Genomic DNA, 18,329 nt, shown 5'->3' with positions numbered 1-18,329 from the left:
TTCAACTGCATTCTCCTAAATAGTGGAAGGTGTAATAAAATTTCTACGGTATGCTTCAATATCTGAGTTTTAGCAAAAGTCTCTACAGTACAAGAAAAAGAGGTTCATATCAATATGTGCATATTGCTAACAGTCAATGCCACCTCCCTACCGGAAACTTCCTACATGTCACAGCATGAATCCTATGGCCATTCAGATGCCAACCAGTTAACTATAAGGTGCTGGGATACAAACACTTGGGCATTTTGCAACACTTTTGAAATAGTGTTCTATATTTTTTTTTCTAAGAATGTTTTTGCCCTCTCTGTGTCCGTGTGTATGCACACAATGCACATGTATATATTGTCACAAAAACAAAATGAAAACTACAAATTACCAAGCATATCAAAAATTTGTACTCATTTCTGAATTGCTATATGACTAATCCTATGTATTATTTTTCTCCTTTCCTTTTTAAGGAAAAATATATTTTTCTCCTTTCCTTTTTTCCTTTTCCTCCTCTCCTTTTTATTTATTTATTTGAGACAGAAAGAGAGAGGGAGAGAGAGAGAGCATGAGCAGTGGGGAGGGCCAGAGGGAGAGACTCCCCACTGAGCAGGGAACCCGACGTGGGGCGGATCCCATGACCCTGAGATCACGACTTAAGTCAAAGGCAGATGCTTAACCAACTGAGCCACCCAGGCGCCCCTCTATATGTTATTTTTCATAACCTTCCAAACAACACATATTTGATCTTTCCACCAATTTAATTTTAAAAATCGAAAGAAAGCACATTACTTTGCGGTTACAACTTAAAAGGGTGGAAGTCACTAAACACTGTTGAGCATAGTGTGCTATTAAAAAAAATCTCAGACTGCAGTGAATGATGTTTGAAAAAAGCTTACAAAAAAGAATTTGTGAAATTAGATTATGTCCCAGCTACCTAAGTTTAATTTTCGTCATCTCATTTTAAGCAGGAAAAAAAAAAAGTCCAAAACAAACACAAAATGCATTTCCACAGACCTCTAAAATATTTTTTCTTTAATATTCCCTGGGATTATCTCTCTCTGTTGTTCATGTTTTTATAATAAAGCAATTTTTTTCCTAATAGTCATGTCAGGGGTAAACAATAATAGGTATTTATTGCAGCTTGAGTGAAAAATCTTTTTTTTAAAAAATGGTACCAATATCAGTGAAGCATTAACATAGACACCATGAACTCTATAGAGGTTGCTGTCACCAGGTCAATAACAAAAGGAAAATATGACTGTGGAGATAATATAATTTTCTATATAGGACAGGACTCTGGGAAGCTCCATGAGTATATGAAGAGATACTCCTCAGCACTGTAATCTATTCACTTCACAAAGAAAAGCTACACGAATTCAGAACTTCTAGGATACCTAAATTCTAGCAAATATCTTATTCACGTCTACATATCACCTAGCTTTATGCAATTATTAGTTATGTAACGATCTTTCTATGCTATAATAGTTATTATGATGAAAAATATAATTACCACAGACATTCAAAACGTTACTGGGTATGTTGTAGTGATGACATTCTAGGATCCTTTGCAAAATTCAAGACAAGGAATGAATGACACTGGCTCAGAAAAGATGCACACTTCATGGGATTTCTTTTTTCATCAATGCAATCTTTTTATCAAATGCAATGTTTTTGCATCAATGCAGTACTTCCTACACCTCCCTACAGCGGGGAGTAAAGGTGTAGGAGGCTACATCCAAAGAACCAATAGGGTAGGTACGGGAGCTCGGACCACACTGTTATTAGAGTGAAAAGCACTGAGCAGTGATGTACAATTGAGGACTAAAATTTTAACTGCAAGCACTAGGATTTCAAAATAGAAAATTATTTTCAAGATCAAAAGGACTCTCATAGATCATCTTACTCTTAATATTTTATACGCCAGGTTCTCGGGGTTCAAAATGACCCATGTGATTTTACAACCCTGGCAAAAGCGAAGTTCTGTTCATGTTACAGACACTCCTAGAGCCTGGGAGAGATTCTTCCTCCAAAGAGTCAGACTCATCGCTGATCCACCTGCCGCATGTTATAGGCTGACAGAGTATTTTTGTTCAAGATTTGTTCTGTCATTTGCGAGTCCTTTATGTTTTTCTGCATCAGTGATGTTTGTGTCAGAGTGATCGTCTCGAAGGCACGGCCTAAATCTCTCTGACTTTGCCACAGTCGAGTCGTTTTGCTGTCCTTCCTGGCAGGGCCGGGGGTGAGCCTGAGCAGCTTAGCCTGGGGCCGGAGGGGGGTCGGAAGCCGTGCATCAATCTAAAATATTTTTTCTTTAATATTCCCTGGGATTATCTCTCTCCATAGTTCCTATATAGAAAATTATATATTTGGCAGCTGTGCCGAAGCCAGGCTGGGGACAGAAGCGCCCACGCAGGCCCACCCGATGGTGCGGCAGGAAAATACTATGTTCCATCGGTTGAAACAGCTGGGTTGCAAGGGCAGTTTGTTGAAGGCCAATGTGTATAGTGATCGAAGACCAGACTTTCCCAAATGACATTCTGAATTTAATACTGGGAAAACAGTCATGGATTTCCCAGTCCCTTCCACCTACAACCCATCTTGGAGCTAGCTTACTTGGGAACCACTGTCATCCACCCCTCTTAGAGATCAAAACTAAAACCAAAAACCAAAACCCATTCATGCTTCACACCTCCTAAATATTGGTGGGTGACCTCAGAGCCCTAATGGGCCAATGTAATGGGAGACAGCATGACCAACCTAATCCAAATTCCTCGCTTTTATTTATTAATTTCAAATTTCATCCCATCTGTCCCTTCCCCCTCCAACATTTTCTCAGGGCACCTTTTAAAAAATGAAATGAACTTATTTAAGTTCTATTATCTAGCTCTGGCTCAGCCTTTAATAGGACACAAAACAGTAAGAAAACATGAAATAGGGGGGATCCCTGGGTGGCTCAGCGGTTTAGCGCCTGCCTGTGGCCCAGGGCATGACTCTGGGGTCCCAGGATCGAGTCCTGCATCGAGCTCCCTGTATGGATCCTGCTTCTCCCTCTGCCTGTGTCCTCTCTCTGTGTCTCTCATGAATAAATAAATAATTTTTTTAAAAAAAGAGAAAACATGAAATAGAAAAGAAACACTATATGCTGTTTCCAGTAATTAAGAGTTTCAAAAGAAAGTTTAACAACAAATGAAAATTCTGTGTATGTTGTCTATTTAGTGGTTTTACACACGGAAACTGAGGGAAGAGAACATATTTTGATGCTAAGTAGCATTGATACTTAGACCATTTAAAAATGGATCTAGTTTGAGTTCCTTTGGCTCAGACACCAGTCTAGTGGTTTTGTTTGTTTTAATTAGTCTTCCAGGATTGTTTGTTTCTATTCTCATCTATTTTATAAATCTCAGTTTTCTCAGTTCTAGTTAATTGACTTCATTGCATCTTAACTTTCTCGAATTAAATTCAACAACCATTTACAGGGAAGTGTAAAAAAACCACATATTTTTCTAAATCACCATGATAATTTAAACTCTGCTTGAACAAAATAACTTTGGTGTGCTGTCACTTTGATGGTTAAAATATCTGGAAATAGGAGTAAAAGAGGAATGAAAATGAAAATACCATATGTAAATAAAGAAATGAAAACCATATTTCACTTACATTTTATAATTATCTTAGCAATCCTTTCTGAAATGTTAAAAAGGCAAAGTGAAACCTAAGAACAAAAGCAATTTTTTTCATGTTAAAGAGTGTCGTACCTGTTATTTTGAAGTTGGAGTGCTTTAGTTTTAGCACTGATGTCATAGATAAAATGTTGTTGGGTAATTACTATTCTATTTTCCGCCGTCAAATTCCCCAAGATGGTGATTACAGGATAACCCATCTGGAGTGTCCACTGATCCATCACTTCTTGTATATTTACAAATTTCCCATTCCTTTTTAAAGCCTTCATAACCCAAATTGTATAAATTAGTTTTATAAACATGAATTATAAATATAATTAACATTAAACCATTTTTATGTTTACCTTTATGATTTACTTAAGTATGAAAACATGTAAAATCGGTGAAGCTAATATAACATGTTAGTAAAATTAATCTCTTTGCCTTAAGTCAAGCTTCATGTAGAGAAATGAAAGCTTTATTAGCATTAAAGTTTTTACTTAATGGAAGATAAAACACAGTCGATTGTTAAAACAAGTACTTGCAGCATCGTTAAGTACCCCCAGTGTGTCTAGAACCAAATTTAAATATTTGTTACTCACCTATAGAAAGAACTACTTTAATATCAATATTTCTCTCAAACGTGAATATCTGACAACATATGCATGTTATATTTCAGAAGTCTTGTCTTGTTTGAAAGTAGGCAGGGTACTTTTTACAATCACTTGCAGTTTAATTTTTAACCCCATTTTATAATATAAAATATCAAAAACAAAGTGATAAAGCAATATGAGGAAATATAAAAATTCAAAACAACTGCCAATGTCAATAAAAGTTATGAATTGCTTATAAACTCAATTCAAATATTCAAGAAAAGGTTTTGGCATTCAAGCTTCCTGTACTTTACCTCTGACAGTGTATTCCAGAGATCGTTTCTGGCTGCATTGCCATACTTATGAATGGTTAAATAATCCTACAAAGAATATAAAATTGTAATTACAATTTGAAGGCTAAGCCATTTCCAGTAAACACACTGATTTCCCGACTCAACCATTTCCATTTGTTAGAATTGCATTAGGACAAAGACAAAGACATGGAAAAAGGTGAAGAATCTTACTTAAAAATATCCCAAAGAGCTTTAACTATAACATATTTCTTAATTAAGTCATCAAATGATACTGGTCTATTAAAAATTATTTTCATCGCCATAATCATTTCTTCTGGATTTCCAGGATCAAAGGCCTTCCTCTAATTGAGCAAATCGGCCTCAAGCAGTTTTATAGAGACTACCTCTGCAGTGAAATATTTAGGGGAAACTCCTCCGTCAGGCTTCCCTGTTGAAGTGTCTGAAAAAATTCTGTTTTAGGGAAAAGAGAAAACAACAACAGAAACCTGGCTGATACATGCTGGTGTGAAGAGGAACTGGCAAAGGCCAAGAGAGTGAGGACTGTCTCCACAAACTGTCAGATTCCCTAGTCTCTGCAAAGGACAGGCTGCCTAATCCAGAAAAAGAGACATACTTCCATGAGCTTGAAACATATACTCACACTTAATGAGAAAAAGTTAATCCTGAGTTTATTTGATATTTTTGAGTATAGACTTCCCATTTCCCAATTTTCCCCCACTAGTAGTTAAACCCACACACTTTCTGTGTACCCCATGGCTGCTCCCTTCTACAAAGCATGGTCTACGTATGTCACCGAATGTTACTTGCTGATGGCCAATTGGTGTTATTCTTTTTCTGAATCCAAAGTACAAAAATGAATAGAAAACTGTGTTTTATATTATAAAAAAGAGAGTCTCCTCCATGTGAAATTCCATCCTCTTTACAACATGTAGGTAAGCAGACAAAAGTCCTCATTTACATCACAGTACTAAAAATGAAAAAAAGAAATCGCTGACTCTTTTCAGTACTTTGTGTAGAGTGGAATACTTTGGGGATAATTAAACTTGGGGAAGACATTTTTCTGAAATACAAATTGTAGCACCTGTGACAGATTCAGCTTTGTTGGCAACTCCCAGCAGAGCAAATGGCAACTCCCACCTAATCAGACACTACAGCTGTCATGCCCAACACTACCTTAGCAACCACAAATCCATCATTGTCAACAGGGATTATGAATAACTTTATTGAAAAAATACAACCCCGATAGCCAATGCGAATTCCACTCTTGGCTTTGAATATGCCATATGAGCCATTTTCCATTAGAACTCAGGGACTAGGATTTAAATAAATTATTTCAGATTTAACTCTCAGCATTGTCTCTAAATGGATCTAAATGGATCTTTTAGCATCTAAATGGATAAATCCAGAAACGGTATGAATTTTGAAACACAAATTTGAGTTTTACTTTAGTGGTGCAATAATTTTTAAAAGTATCAATATTAGAACTATTTATTGGATTTGGCTTACGGATAGCGCTGCTAGGATAATCCCAAAAGAGGGAACAAAGCAATGCCCCCACGGACTTTGAAAGGTCCAATACCTAACTACAGGATTCTCTTCACAGACAGATCTTAAAACTCCAGCTGTTCACGATATGAGTTGACGTTGGCCCAATACTGATCATCAACTCAAGCTCTTGGTTCCCTCCCCAATTCAGAATAAAGTGCAAATTTACATTTCATGTGGGCTGAAATGGCAATTATCCAGGTTTAGGAAGCAGATCTGACTTGCTTGCCTCGGAAGTCAGGGCAGAAAGCATCTTCTTGGATTCCTAGCAGTCCCAATTTTCAGGTGTTACTGGAATTCTAACACATGTCAACTCTTTTTTTTTTCCTTCCAAGCAAAGAGAAAGTGAACTAAAACACTTCCCAAGTGTGTTCCTTAGTTATTTTACCCATCCTCTTGCATGAAAATAGTCCTATCCTAAGCTAAGGAAATTGTGTTTTGTCCTTGTTGAATTACAAAGAAGCTTCCAGAATAGTAAATGTGGTTTTTTGGTAGTCATTTATTTATTCATTCATTCCACAAAAAGTGGGGTGTGCTTTGCAGGTGCCTGTGGCTTCCACATGCTGGGGGAATGGTGCTGGAGAGGAGGTTACCGAGAACAACAGCAGATACTGAGATGGGATTCGTGTAGGACGGTCTCTGCAACTAAAACCGTAGTCTTTGCACCAAAACTGCCTGACAAGATGAATTCAAACGTTTGGTATGCAATTAAATAAGAAGATTTTAAGTTCCTTTCAAACCTACAAGTTGATGAATATGAAAAGGGCTGCGGTTATGAATCCGAAATGGAAACTTATGATTATATGTATGTGTATGAAAGTCAATCGGCAGTAGATTTGACATTATGATATAAAGTAGAAGAATATTTTAATATTAACTGTAGAAAGAATTAAGGGTTCTCTAGACAAAGAATTTCAGAAATAGAGGAGCTGTTGAAAAGACAAAAACATGGATGACCACTCGAATATTCTTAGGGGACAAAACCAAAATTATAAACTGATTAAAGCTTAAAGGCCTTTTGAGCAGAAAGATCTTATGATACATAAAGTGTGGAATGGGAATGTGACGGCCTTGTCCAATTCCCCGCCAACACCGCCCAGCTACGTGGCTTTGGCGAGTCGCTTAACCTCCTTGTGCCTGTTTTCATGCCTATAAAATGGGGAGATGATAGTACCTGCTTCGTAGGTTTATGTTAGGGCATCAAGCATGGAGTGTCTGGGCAGTATTGCCAGTGACGCGGGCCGAGCACACAGCAAGTGTTCAGCAGACATTAGCTGCGTAAGCTTTTTATTTGTTTTTTTTTAAAGATTTTATTTATTCATGAGAGACACAGAGAGAGAGAGAGAGAAGCAGAGACCCAGGCAGAGGGAGAAGCAGGCTCCATACAGGGAGCCCGATGCGGGACTCAATCCCGGGACCCCAGGGTCACGCCCGGGGCTGAAGGCGGCGCTAACCCACTGGGCCACCCCGGGCTGCCCCACCGTAAGCTTTTCAATCCCTTCAGGTGGCCAGTTGGAAACAGAGCGGTGGAAGGAAGCGCATCACTGACAAGAATAACCAAGGACAGAGCACATGCAAATCATACCATCTGCCTCCTTTTTAGCCCCGTGTGAGCTGCTCTCTATTTCATCTCAGGGTCGATGGCATCATCATCATCATCACCATCACCATCATCATCACCATCACCATCATCACCAGCTAATACATGAGGACGCTGTAGTCAGAGGCGGGCCCGGGTCAAGCCCCGCACCAGGACCGTGCATGCACCTGCCAACATGGCCTGACACCTGCTGGAAGCTGAGCTCCGCGGCCTCGGTGGCAGCAGCACCCCCCCGCCAGGCCCGTGCGCCTCCCCCCGAGTCCTCCTCTCCCCCACAGTAGCTGCTGCCCCCACCTGCCCTCTTGGGGAGGGCCGCACCACTGGCTGGGGGCCACCTTTATGTCACTTTCTTTGCTGACAGGTGACACGAGCCACAGTCCTTCACATGCAAAAGCCAACGGGACTCATAAGTAATGAGGAGAAGAGGAATAATGATGCTCCACTTGCGTGGATTAAAGATGCCCCCCCGGGGGGGGGGTCCCTTGGCTGGCGGCACCGAGACCCGGGCCTGCAGACGGCTGGGCCGTGTGTGCTGAGCTGCCCGGTGCAGAAGCTCCACCCTGGGGCCACCTGTGTGTCGCCAAGATCTGTGCCTCCTGTTGTAAGAGGGTGACACAGCACAGCCCCGCCACAGGCCTGGGCCCGCCTCGCTCTGCCTGCTGGCCCCGATCTCAGCCGGTGGTCCAGGGCACCCACTCCTTCCCAGGAAGACCCAGGGCCCCCCCTGGGTCTGGCATCAGCCCTCCACCTGGCCCACCAGCCACTACAGCATCAGGCACCCGGGGGCATGACACGGGCGAGTCCGGGCCACAGGCACCCAGGCAGCCAGCGCCCTTCTACCTGCAAGTGCATCCTGGGGACATGCCAGCAAAGGTGGGCATCGGTTTTTCCGACTATGTGACAAGAAGGCCAATGTAGGGGCCTGAAAGACTGTTCCTTTCTATTAAGAACAATTGTGCCTCAAAAAATTTGTAGTGGGCATTTGTCATCCCTTTGGCTTCCCAGCGTTGAAACCCCACGTTGATATGGGGGCAATAACTGCCCATGGGATCATGCAGGAAGGGGAGGGCCCCACCTCCCGTTCGCTGTAGAAGGGACCAAACCATAAATCCTTGCTCCCCTGACCCCCCCACTCAGGCAGCTAAAGCAGGCACATGAGCCCGGGTCCCAGAGGAGCAGATACTTCATCCCAGGGCTGTGATTCCTGCAGGATCAGTGCAGAGAAGTAGGGCCCACGGGAAGATGACCCCCCCGTGATGGTGACACTGTGATGGTGGCTCTGGAGGGAGCTAATGGCAGCAGCTGAACCAGCCATCCCTGTGGCAGGACCTCGGTGAGGTTTCCCAACATCTGAGTCCTCCTCAGCTCTGTTAGCCCAGTTCTCCAGCCTTCCCAATGATTCCAAGGGCTACCCTACACCCTTCAAAAACACTCCTCTCTGCCTAATGTAGCCAGAGTTCCTCTCAACTGCTCGCAACCCCAAACCCTGACTCATACAACACTAATGGGGGATTTGATCAAAACAACACAAATGTCTTAAATGTTCTTGGTGACCTTAGAAAGAAAATAGAAATTTTCTCATGCAACTCACACAAAATGAAAAGCAAAGAGTACCCAGTTCTATGGAATAAACCTTCTAGGCTTTCATTGTTTTATAAACAGTAGGGTTGTGGGGGCAGGGAAGGAAGGGGGTAGATACTTAAGCTAAAAAAAGAAAAAAAAAAGAGGCAGACAAGAAGATTGGAGAAAAAGTATACAAGTTCCCCAGACAGGAGCACACCAAGGGTAACAACAATAAAATTTAAACTGTGTTAAACTTTTGTCTGAAAGAAGGCAAAAAAGAAAGAACAGGAGCTTTTAAACTGGGAACCTAAAGTTGAGAAATGAAATATTTGTGAGTGGGTGCATTACTACAGCAGGGTGATTTTAAAGGGACCCATGGACAATAAGAAAGTAGATTAAAAGCTCATTGGATCAAAGCAGTGCCGCACAAGGGGTTGGATCAACCCCTCTGAAGGCTGGCTGTGTACTTCAGAGGATGATTCCAGGTGCTCCGACCTTGAGAAACAGCAACCAGGAGACCAAACCAGTGATGGATGACCAACCAACACACACCAGACAGCCGGGCTGCAGACCGAGATAGTATTTTGGTTTTTATCTGAAAAATGGCTAGAGGTCATGAAACCAAGTAAAACCGAGGAGCACAGCTTGGAAAAGCATCACGCAAAAGTAAGAGAATTTTTACATTTTATTCTGTTAGATAGGAACCAATGATGAAAAGCTATCAATGTAAAAAAGAAAGAAAAGAAAAGAAAAGAAAAGAAAAGAAAAGAAAAGAAAAGAAAAGAAAAGAAAAGAAAAGAAAAGAAAAAAGAAAAGCTATCAATGACTGGCAAACCTTTATTATTAAATCGCAACGAGTTCCTAAGTAGGAAACCCGATAAAAAGAAAAACCAACACGAGACCTTTCAAGGTACCGGACTGTGTGGACACCAGACACAGTAAAAGAAAAAAAAAAGTGGTATTTAGGAAAGGAAGTTATTTAAAAACGTAGAATAAAATGAGTTATATCGTCATTCTCATGCAATTTTATTTTTATTTTTTTATGTGTCTTTTACCTAGATTTACTCTCACAGGTTGTTTACTTCGAGGAGAATTCAGATATTTCTCTGGAACAAAAAGGATTTCTACATGTGTGAAAAGCCCGTTACCCATGTAACGAGCATAATTTTGTGACATCAGTACGCTTTCTTGAAGGACTGCGAAAACATACCGGGAAATCGGAAAATTTCTAATCGAAACATCTTGTAAGCAGATAAAAGATCCCTGTTTGTTGGTCTTAAATGACAGACAACAGCCTATTTCCACCCCGGTTTTGTTTCCGCGGATCTTGTGTTTAGTGATTCTGTGTCATGCGATCAAGGCCGCGGCAGGTGGAAGCGTCCCAAGGGGTGTGGTGACACTGCAGCCGCTGGACTTGTGTGACCCCAGCGGGCTGAGGTCACAGAACTGTCACAGAACTGTCACAGAATTGGGGTGACTGCAAGTCCACGGGGGTGTGCAGGTGCCTCAGTGTCCCACCTCACCTCTGTCGCTAGCTGGAAATATTACCGAGACGTAAAATAAATCTACTTGTAAAACAGGAGGTCGTGCCTTGCTTTTCCTGAAGGGCCTGGAAAAGGGACTTAGAGCACAGCAGCTCACATACTAGACAAAGTGTATCCCGACTGGTCGGGATGCATGGCCTTCGGTCAGCCAGGGTGCCCAGGACCGTAGGGCGCGTCCATGGCCCTTTCTGCTTGCACGCCTCTATTCTGGCGGCTGTGCTGCTGCTGACTCGTCGGGGGAAACGCAACTCGACGGAGAAGACGACTGTGTCTATTTAGCAAACGAGCAGGAATCAGGCTGGTCCTTACCGGCCGTGTGATGTCGCATCGGGACCTAGATCCCCTGGACTTTAACTTCTTCCTCTACTGCAAAGTGGGCATGGGACTCACTTGGGAAAGGGACACAGAGCACAGCGGACCCATGCAGAGCTGCTGGCCGCACAAGAACCAAGAATGCTAATTATTCTAAGGCCGGACCCCAGGGGTCATATCCATGGAGCCAACATCTTTGACCCCCCCTTCAACAGTAGCCACATTCATTCCAGGGGTTCCAGGATGGGAAACGCTGTGCACCAGCTAGGAAGAGGATTGTGCTTAGAGGGACTTCTAAGACTTCCTTAGAACTTGATGTCCCAGTCACCTCGTACTTCTCTAGCATCTATTCATCAGGCCTTCCTTTCCTGACCCCTCCTCTTTCAGCCCAACTCACACAACTGTCCCCCATCCTCAAGAAGAAACCCAAACAAAACCTGCCTTAGCCTTATCCCGCTCCACCCACCTCCCCTGGTTTTCGAATCTCCTTCCTCATTGAACGTCTTTAAGCTGCGCTCCACAGACCTGCTTGCCTGCAGACGTCCCCACTCCTCCCCGACCCACTCCACGGGTGCCATGGACCATGCCCGCTACCACAGGACCTCTTCTCTCTCTCTCTCAGCTCCACCTCCCAGCGCAGTTACCCTCATTGGTCCTCTCTGGACAGGAGCTTTCCCCTTGACCTGGGTGACACCAGGCCCTGGGGTTCTGGCCGCGTCCCCTGCAGCTCTAGCCCCAAGGCCCTACTCTTTGCTCAGCCTCCTATTGTTACAGCCCCACGGGGATTTGTTTCCAGGCTTTCCCCCCAGACACTTCCCACACACTCTTTCGTACCCCCCCCCCTTCCTCACCTCTGCTGTGGATCCTACTCCCAGTCTATCCCTAGGTGCATTTATTCGGCCTCCAGAAAGAACCTTTGGGTCCCCCCCATGTCTCTGTGCACTTAGGTCACCGCCATCTCTCCCCTGAACCTCCATGGGCCTCCCTGTCTTCCCCACTTCCTCTCCGGGCATCCTCCTGCCCCCTCCCAATGCACTCACACACTTTGCCGGCTAACTTCTAACTGTAAGCAGAACCCCATCGCACCCTGGGTTGAATCTGCTCACAGCACCCTGCTGCACTCAGATAACCCCCAGCCCTCTCAGGGCATGTTCTTGCACTGCACGACTCCCTCCTGCCCCCTCGCCCCCTGCGCCCTTGTCCTTACTGACTCCACTCAGCCTCCGATTTCTTTCTTCTCCTTGAACCTGCTCAGTCCTTCCCCTCAGCCCTTTGCACAGGCCCTTCCATGTTTCTGGAATGATCTCCATCCTCCGCCAACTTTCTCTCATGCTTCAGACCTCAGTATGTGTGCCTTCTTCTCCAGGGGGAGATCCTACACACCCAACCTAAGACTGCCTGGCCCATCCGCCCGTATGCACTCTCTAGCATTCTATTTTTTTTCTTTCTCAGCATTTTTCACATTTAGTAAACATATATGCATTCACTTTTTTCCCCACTCAGGGCCAATCTTACCCTGTTATATATGACTCATGGGATCAGGGGCTGTATCTGGGGTGTGCAGCACGCCCTTGCCACGGTGTCTCTCAGAGAGTGGGTATGTAATAAGTTTGTGCAGAATAAATGAACAACCCAACACGCCTGATTGGGGAGCAACGTGTACTGCAGATATCAAACTAAGCACAGCTGGTGCAGGAGGTGAAATCACAATTTTGGTTTATTGGCACAAAGCATCAAGGGAAGATCTTAACGCTATAATGAGCTATTGCTCTTAAGGGGGAAAAATGATCTGTAAAATAATCACAGGGAGAGGCCTTGAGTGGAAGAGAATAGGTGAATATAAGAGAGTGATTGCAAAAGGAAATGAGATTCAGTATGACAAATGAACATCACCATTTCTTTGCATGTCCTACTAGCCCGGAGCCTTCCCTTCCATGATAGAAACACAGAAGTAGATCAAGTGTTTTGAATGCATTTGATTGAACTTTTTGTAAGTCATTTTCCAAATATATAGCTTGGGTCTTTAGCACTCCTCCTAAGCCACTCATTTATAACATGGGCTTTTTTCACAATAATAACTAAGATAAAAATAATAATAATAATAATAATAACTAAGATATTTAAATATCATGGGGAAAAAAGAATGTGTAGCAAATATGTTGTGGTTTGATATTCTTATTATATAGCCACTTATGCAAAATCATGAAAATGAGAGTAAAACTTCAATCTTCAAATGGGTAAAACACATGGATGATTATGTCACCAAAGAGTAAAATGCAAGAGAATATATGAAATGTTTTCAAACATCATTTGTGATAAAAAAAAATACATTGAGATAGCAATTGGGTAATTTTTTACTTACTAAATTAGTAAGAAAATTGTTTTGAAAATAACACCTAAAGCTGTTTGCTTAGTGTATTATAAAAAGAGAACTTTCGAACTTTACTTCTACCACTATACATTGGCTTAACATTTTGGAAGAAAATTGATGATATGAAAAAAAATAAAATAAAAAAATAAAAAAAAGAAAATTGATGATATGATTACAGAAATGGTTATAAAGAGACTACCAAAATATAATGGGAAAACCTATCATTTGAAGACCATGACAGTAGTGTTTATTTAACAGAAACTGGAAAGTGATCTAGATGTTCACACACAGAAAAAAACTAAAGATATTATGGTCCACCTGGTGTCAACCTATGTAATGGCAGTTATGGGATGAGCACTGGGTGTTATTCTATATGTTGGCAAATTGAACACCAATAAAAAATAAATTAAAAAAAAAGAACCTATGTAAAACCAGTTAGGAAAATACAAGTAGTGAAAAAAATCATCTTTCCCACTTGGGAGGGTTCTTTTTGCATCACAATTTACAACGTTGCCAGATAAGTAATTCTAGGCTATTGCATGAAAGTTCCGAAAAGAGAACATAAAAGAAAAAGAAATTCATAAAGGAAAAGAAAGAAAACTGCTGATGTGGGAGTTATAATAGGTCAGGGAAACAGATGCCTGTGAGGCAGGCTTATGTATCCTGCACCAGCAATGTCATCAAATGGTAGGTGCTGAAGGAGTGAGAGACACTTTGCAGATGGGTGTACCCAAGGACTTGCATATTCAAAGACTGGCGTACATTTGAACACATATCCCCATACAAATATAGCCACTCATTAACCAAAGGTGCCTAAACATTTCACAGATACCTTTAAAATCAAGTTATCTAGGACATCATTTTATAGGAGCAGCCCTATTTAGCTAAAATGTATAAAAAACCCTGAGCCATGAATTAATTAATTAATTAATTAATTAAAATAAAAATTAAAAAAATACCCTGAGCCCTTAACTGACAAGTAAAAGAAAACCACTAAATATAACTTTCTAAGGCTTCCTATTGAGCTGAGTAAATACCCACCGGATGATCAAACAGAGATCTATGTCATTAATAGTAAAGGCTTTTTAGTGAATGCTACGTAGTCATTGTGGCCAGTTAACAACATTGAGGACTCAGGCAAAATGATAAGGACTGAATCAATAGCCGAACATAAACAAATTAGTTGAAACTGATGAAATAGAAGTTATTTCTCTCTGAGAAATATGAATAACTACTGCTATTTTATTTTTAAAGTGTTTTTTTTTTATTAGAGATAGTATTCTTGATTCTCAAACCCATGGAATCTTTCCTTATAATTAATACTTTTTTTTCTGTATTAACATTCTCAATGATCTTAGCTTCATAGTTAGGTCTATAATAAATCAAATTCTAATTAGGTCAAATCCAATGGTTAAAAACACCAGCAATGATAACATTATTATCATATCACAACAAATTAGTGTGAAGTGTTAACCTTTCTACCTATGGTGTACTAAAACGGCCCAGTGACTTAAGTGAAATATGGAGAAATTTGAGCAAAATCTGTCTGTGGTTATTCATTTTAGATTAAGCATGATTCAGCTACCATCTGGATGGAAACACAATACTATCTCTTCAGCAAGGAAATGAACTTCAACACACTATCCTTGTTCCTCCATTATTCTATGACTTTTCATTTTTCTGAAAAATCTACATGCAATGGAGCAAACGCTCTCTCAGAAATGCAGGCCAGAAGTTATCAAATAAAAATCCTGTGTACACATGTTAACATAGAACTTCTCACTGGAACACAAGTTATTGAGTATGTTGTTGCTACTAATAATCCCTCTGGCTTTGTGCCTGTCATTACCTTCAGGCTATCAGAATTTTATGAGCACAAACCAATAATAATGATATTTCCCTTTTGCTTTTAATCCACACCTCATTGCCTTACATTGATTTGCATAAGCAATTTCTACCCTGATAATTGGAGCCAAACATCTTGTTCTGGGTTACCTTATGGAAAAGAGCAGTTAAATACTAATCAAGAGAAATCTTTTTTATTCAACTACATTTTAGATGATATTGAATTACTCTCATTGGTTGAGCACGAAGGTAACTCATTTTCTGACGTGGATTTCAGGTTTTGAGTTTATAATAAGCTTAATAATGATGTTTCTTCACAATTTCAATTCCCTGGTGTTGACTCATAATAACATGAAGAATGGTGTCGCGAGGTTCAAATCATTATAACAATATTGTTTTGTTTGAAAAGAAAAAGCAATAGTACTATGTAATAATTATTTTTTAATAGCTACTGAGCCAATCGATGTTATCTGAGGATTTCATAATTATAGCTGTATTCTTTTATTTCCAGAAAAGTAAGAGAAAACAAGAAAATATAACTAGGAGATTAAAACAAGTAAAATGAAATAAGAAAGTTCAATGCCATGTAAAAAAAAATTCTATCTAGGAGAATCATTACTTGAATTACCTCAGAAACAAGTGTATAGTACTTATATAGAATGAGGATTTGAGCTATAGGAGCATAAGTTATAAAAACAAAGTAAAAGAAATAGATCCTACTTTATTGCTTATATGCATAAGCATTACTACATGTGAGTGAAAATTAACAAATACACACTTACACAATAAGATCCCCAGGAAATACAGGTATAAGAACTGCTGGAAGATTCAGCAATACTTAACAGTATTTTGGGTTGAAGATGGAATGAACTCTGACCACTCTCAGGAGACCCCGGTGTCACCAAAGCCTACTGAAGAAAGTCTTTCAAGGCACTTCTGGATAAAGACCATGGATTAAACAAACCCATCTAATCTCAGTCCCTCCCAAATCCTAACTAGAACTACATCAAGTGTATGGGTATTTGTCTTTGTGATAGCTAAATATGTTGATTTTCTGAAGCCTAGCAGTACCTTCCCCGCCCTTTACTCCTCAAACCCTCCCAACAGTTTTAGAAAATTCATATACTCGATGCTAAATCCCTTTCTGTTCGAAATACCTACAATGAATTTGGTTTTGCCACTGTATTATGTGCCAGGAGTGGTATGTTCCAGCACACAGACCCTCAAGGTTGGGAATCTGCAATCTATATTTCTGCCTTGATTAGATTTAGATGACTGATTATGGGGAATGAGGTCCTGGGAATCTATGGTTTTTAGGGTCCAACAGTTTCTTAAATTATCATCTGCATTTGTCTAAATGGAAGAACAGACTTTGGGAAAACAAAAGATTGCTTCCATAGAACATTACCAGAGAATGCAGAATTACAAAGTCTTTGAGAAGAAAGGCTGGTTCTGATGAGACAGGAGAGAATTGGAATGGGGACCTTGAAAGTCTAAATTCCACTGAACTTCCTTTGGAGTCAAAAGCAGCTCTTCTTTTCTCTAAAAAAAAGTTAGTTGTCACTAGTTTGAATCCCTTTTAATGACACTCATTTGGGAGGAAGCTGATTCTCCTCAAGACCAAGCTGACTCTCCTCCTCTTCTAATGCACCTCAACGCCATCAGACCCAAAGGTACCATTGACTCCAGCCGATTCCAGGACTACAAGTAGAAATTCTGACTTTAGGAAAGATAGTGTATACACTAAAAATCACCAAGAAATTGCAAAAAAAATCCTTAGAAAATGTCACCTGAGACAATCACAGCTTAATCATAAACCTGTGAGATATTCAGAGCAAAATATGGAAGTGCAACAAAATACAAAAGATAACTAAAAAGCAAGGGAAATATAGTTTCCTAGGAGTAGACAAAAAGAAACTTCACCAGCAAAAACCTCTGTAACAACAAATGCTGGTCTGTTTTGACTGTGGTTACAGTACATGGAAGGTCTTATAGCCTTAATATTCAGATAATAACTAAAGACTCAAGAACAGGGAGTCACTCACTTTGGCACATCTAGTTTACAAATTTTTCCATAAAATTAATAGCTGTTCCCAAATTAAAGTATTAAACCCAAATTGTCTAACTAGTAAAATGCATCAAATAAATGTTACATTTGGAGAATCTGAAAGTTGGTAAAAAAATCTTAAAGAGTATTTAGTCCAACTCTTGCATTTCATAACTGTAGAGTCAGGGGTGAAGAAGGATTTAGTGACCTGTAGAAAGCCTACCATTAATTAGAAACAGAAATGAGAATCGTTTTCATTGTCTCATGCTTCCCAAAATACACCAGCCATTATTTTGGGAAATAGATTATGTAAAACAGTAGATACATAGAGTTTGCAAAAATATAAACATTTCTATGCTTTAAAATATGTTATTTATGAGGGCATACATAATCCAACAGGGGTTCATGCTTGGTTTGCTCTATATTTCACTTTCAATTTAAACATCAAAACAGAAGCTGACTTATTAATGACAGCCAGGACTAAATTTTTATGACTGTACATACTGTCTATTTACAAAAAGAAGTTTTGGGGCAATTTATTTTAAAACGATGCTAAACTGAACCACTTAAGCATCAAATAAAATTCAAGAAATAAGGGAATTAGACACACACACATACCAAAACAGAAATTTTCCAGAAACCCACTACCTCTCTAGATCACTTTTATTATATTTAATAGATAAATATTATATTTATAAATTATTTTATAGCTACTAATATATATTATATGTTAGTATATACTTATATTAGATTTTAAATTTTATGTTGTGTATTTTAGATACTATATATAGTTGACCCTTGAACAATATGGGTTTGAACGACACAGGTCTACTTAAACGTGGATTTTTTATAGTATAGTGTTGTAAAGGTATTTTCCTGTCCTTAACATTCAATAACACTTTTTCTCTAGCTTACTTTATTATAAGATTACAGCATACAATGAATACA

The 18,329-nt window shown here is 40.2% G+C and overlaps 1 protein-coding gene across 1 annotated transcript in view; it reads right to left on the bottom strand.

Moving 5' to 3' along the window:
- The window catches only part of TRHDE (thyrotropin releasing hormone degrading enzyme), a 366,839-nt gene that overhangs the window by 84,878 nt on the left and 263,632 nt on the right, over window positions 1-18,329 (bottom strand). Inside the window, exons 9-10 of the mRNA XM_055328866.1 lie at window positions 4,555-4,620; window positions 3,744-3,931 (exon numbers count right to left, since the gene is read on the bottom strand). Coding sequence (XP_055184841.1) covers window positions 3,744-3,931; window positions 4,555-4,620 — 254 coding nt within the window. The remainder of the gene's footprint in view (window positions 1-3,743; window positions 3,932-4,554; window positions 4,621-18,329) is intronic.

Source organism: Nyctereutes procyonoides, unplaced genomic scaffold (genome assembly GCF_905146905.1).
Source record: "Nyctereutes procyonoides isolate TBG_1078 unplaced genomic scaffold, NYPRO_anot_genome, whole genome shotgun sequence".
NCBI lineage: Eukaryota > Metazoa > Chordata > Mammalia > Carnivora > Canidae > Nyctereutes > Nyctereutes procyonoides.
Note: the sequence above shows the minus strand (reverse complement) of the source record. Positions and strands in the feature narration are given on the sequence as shown.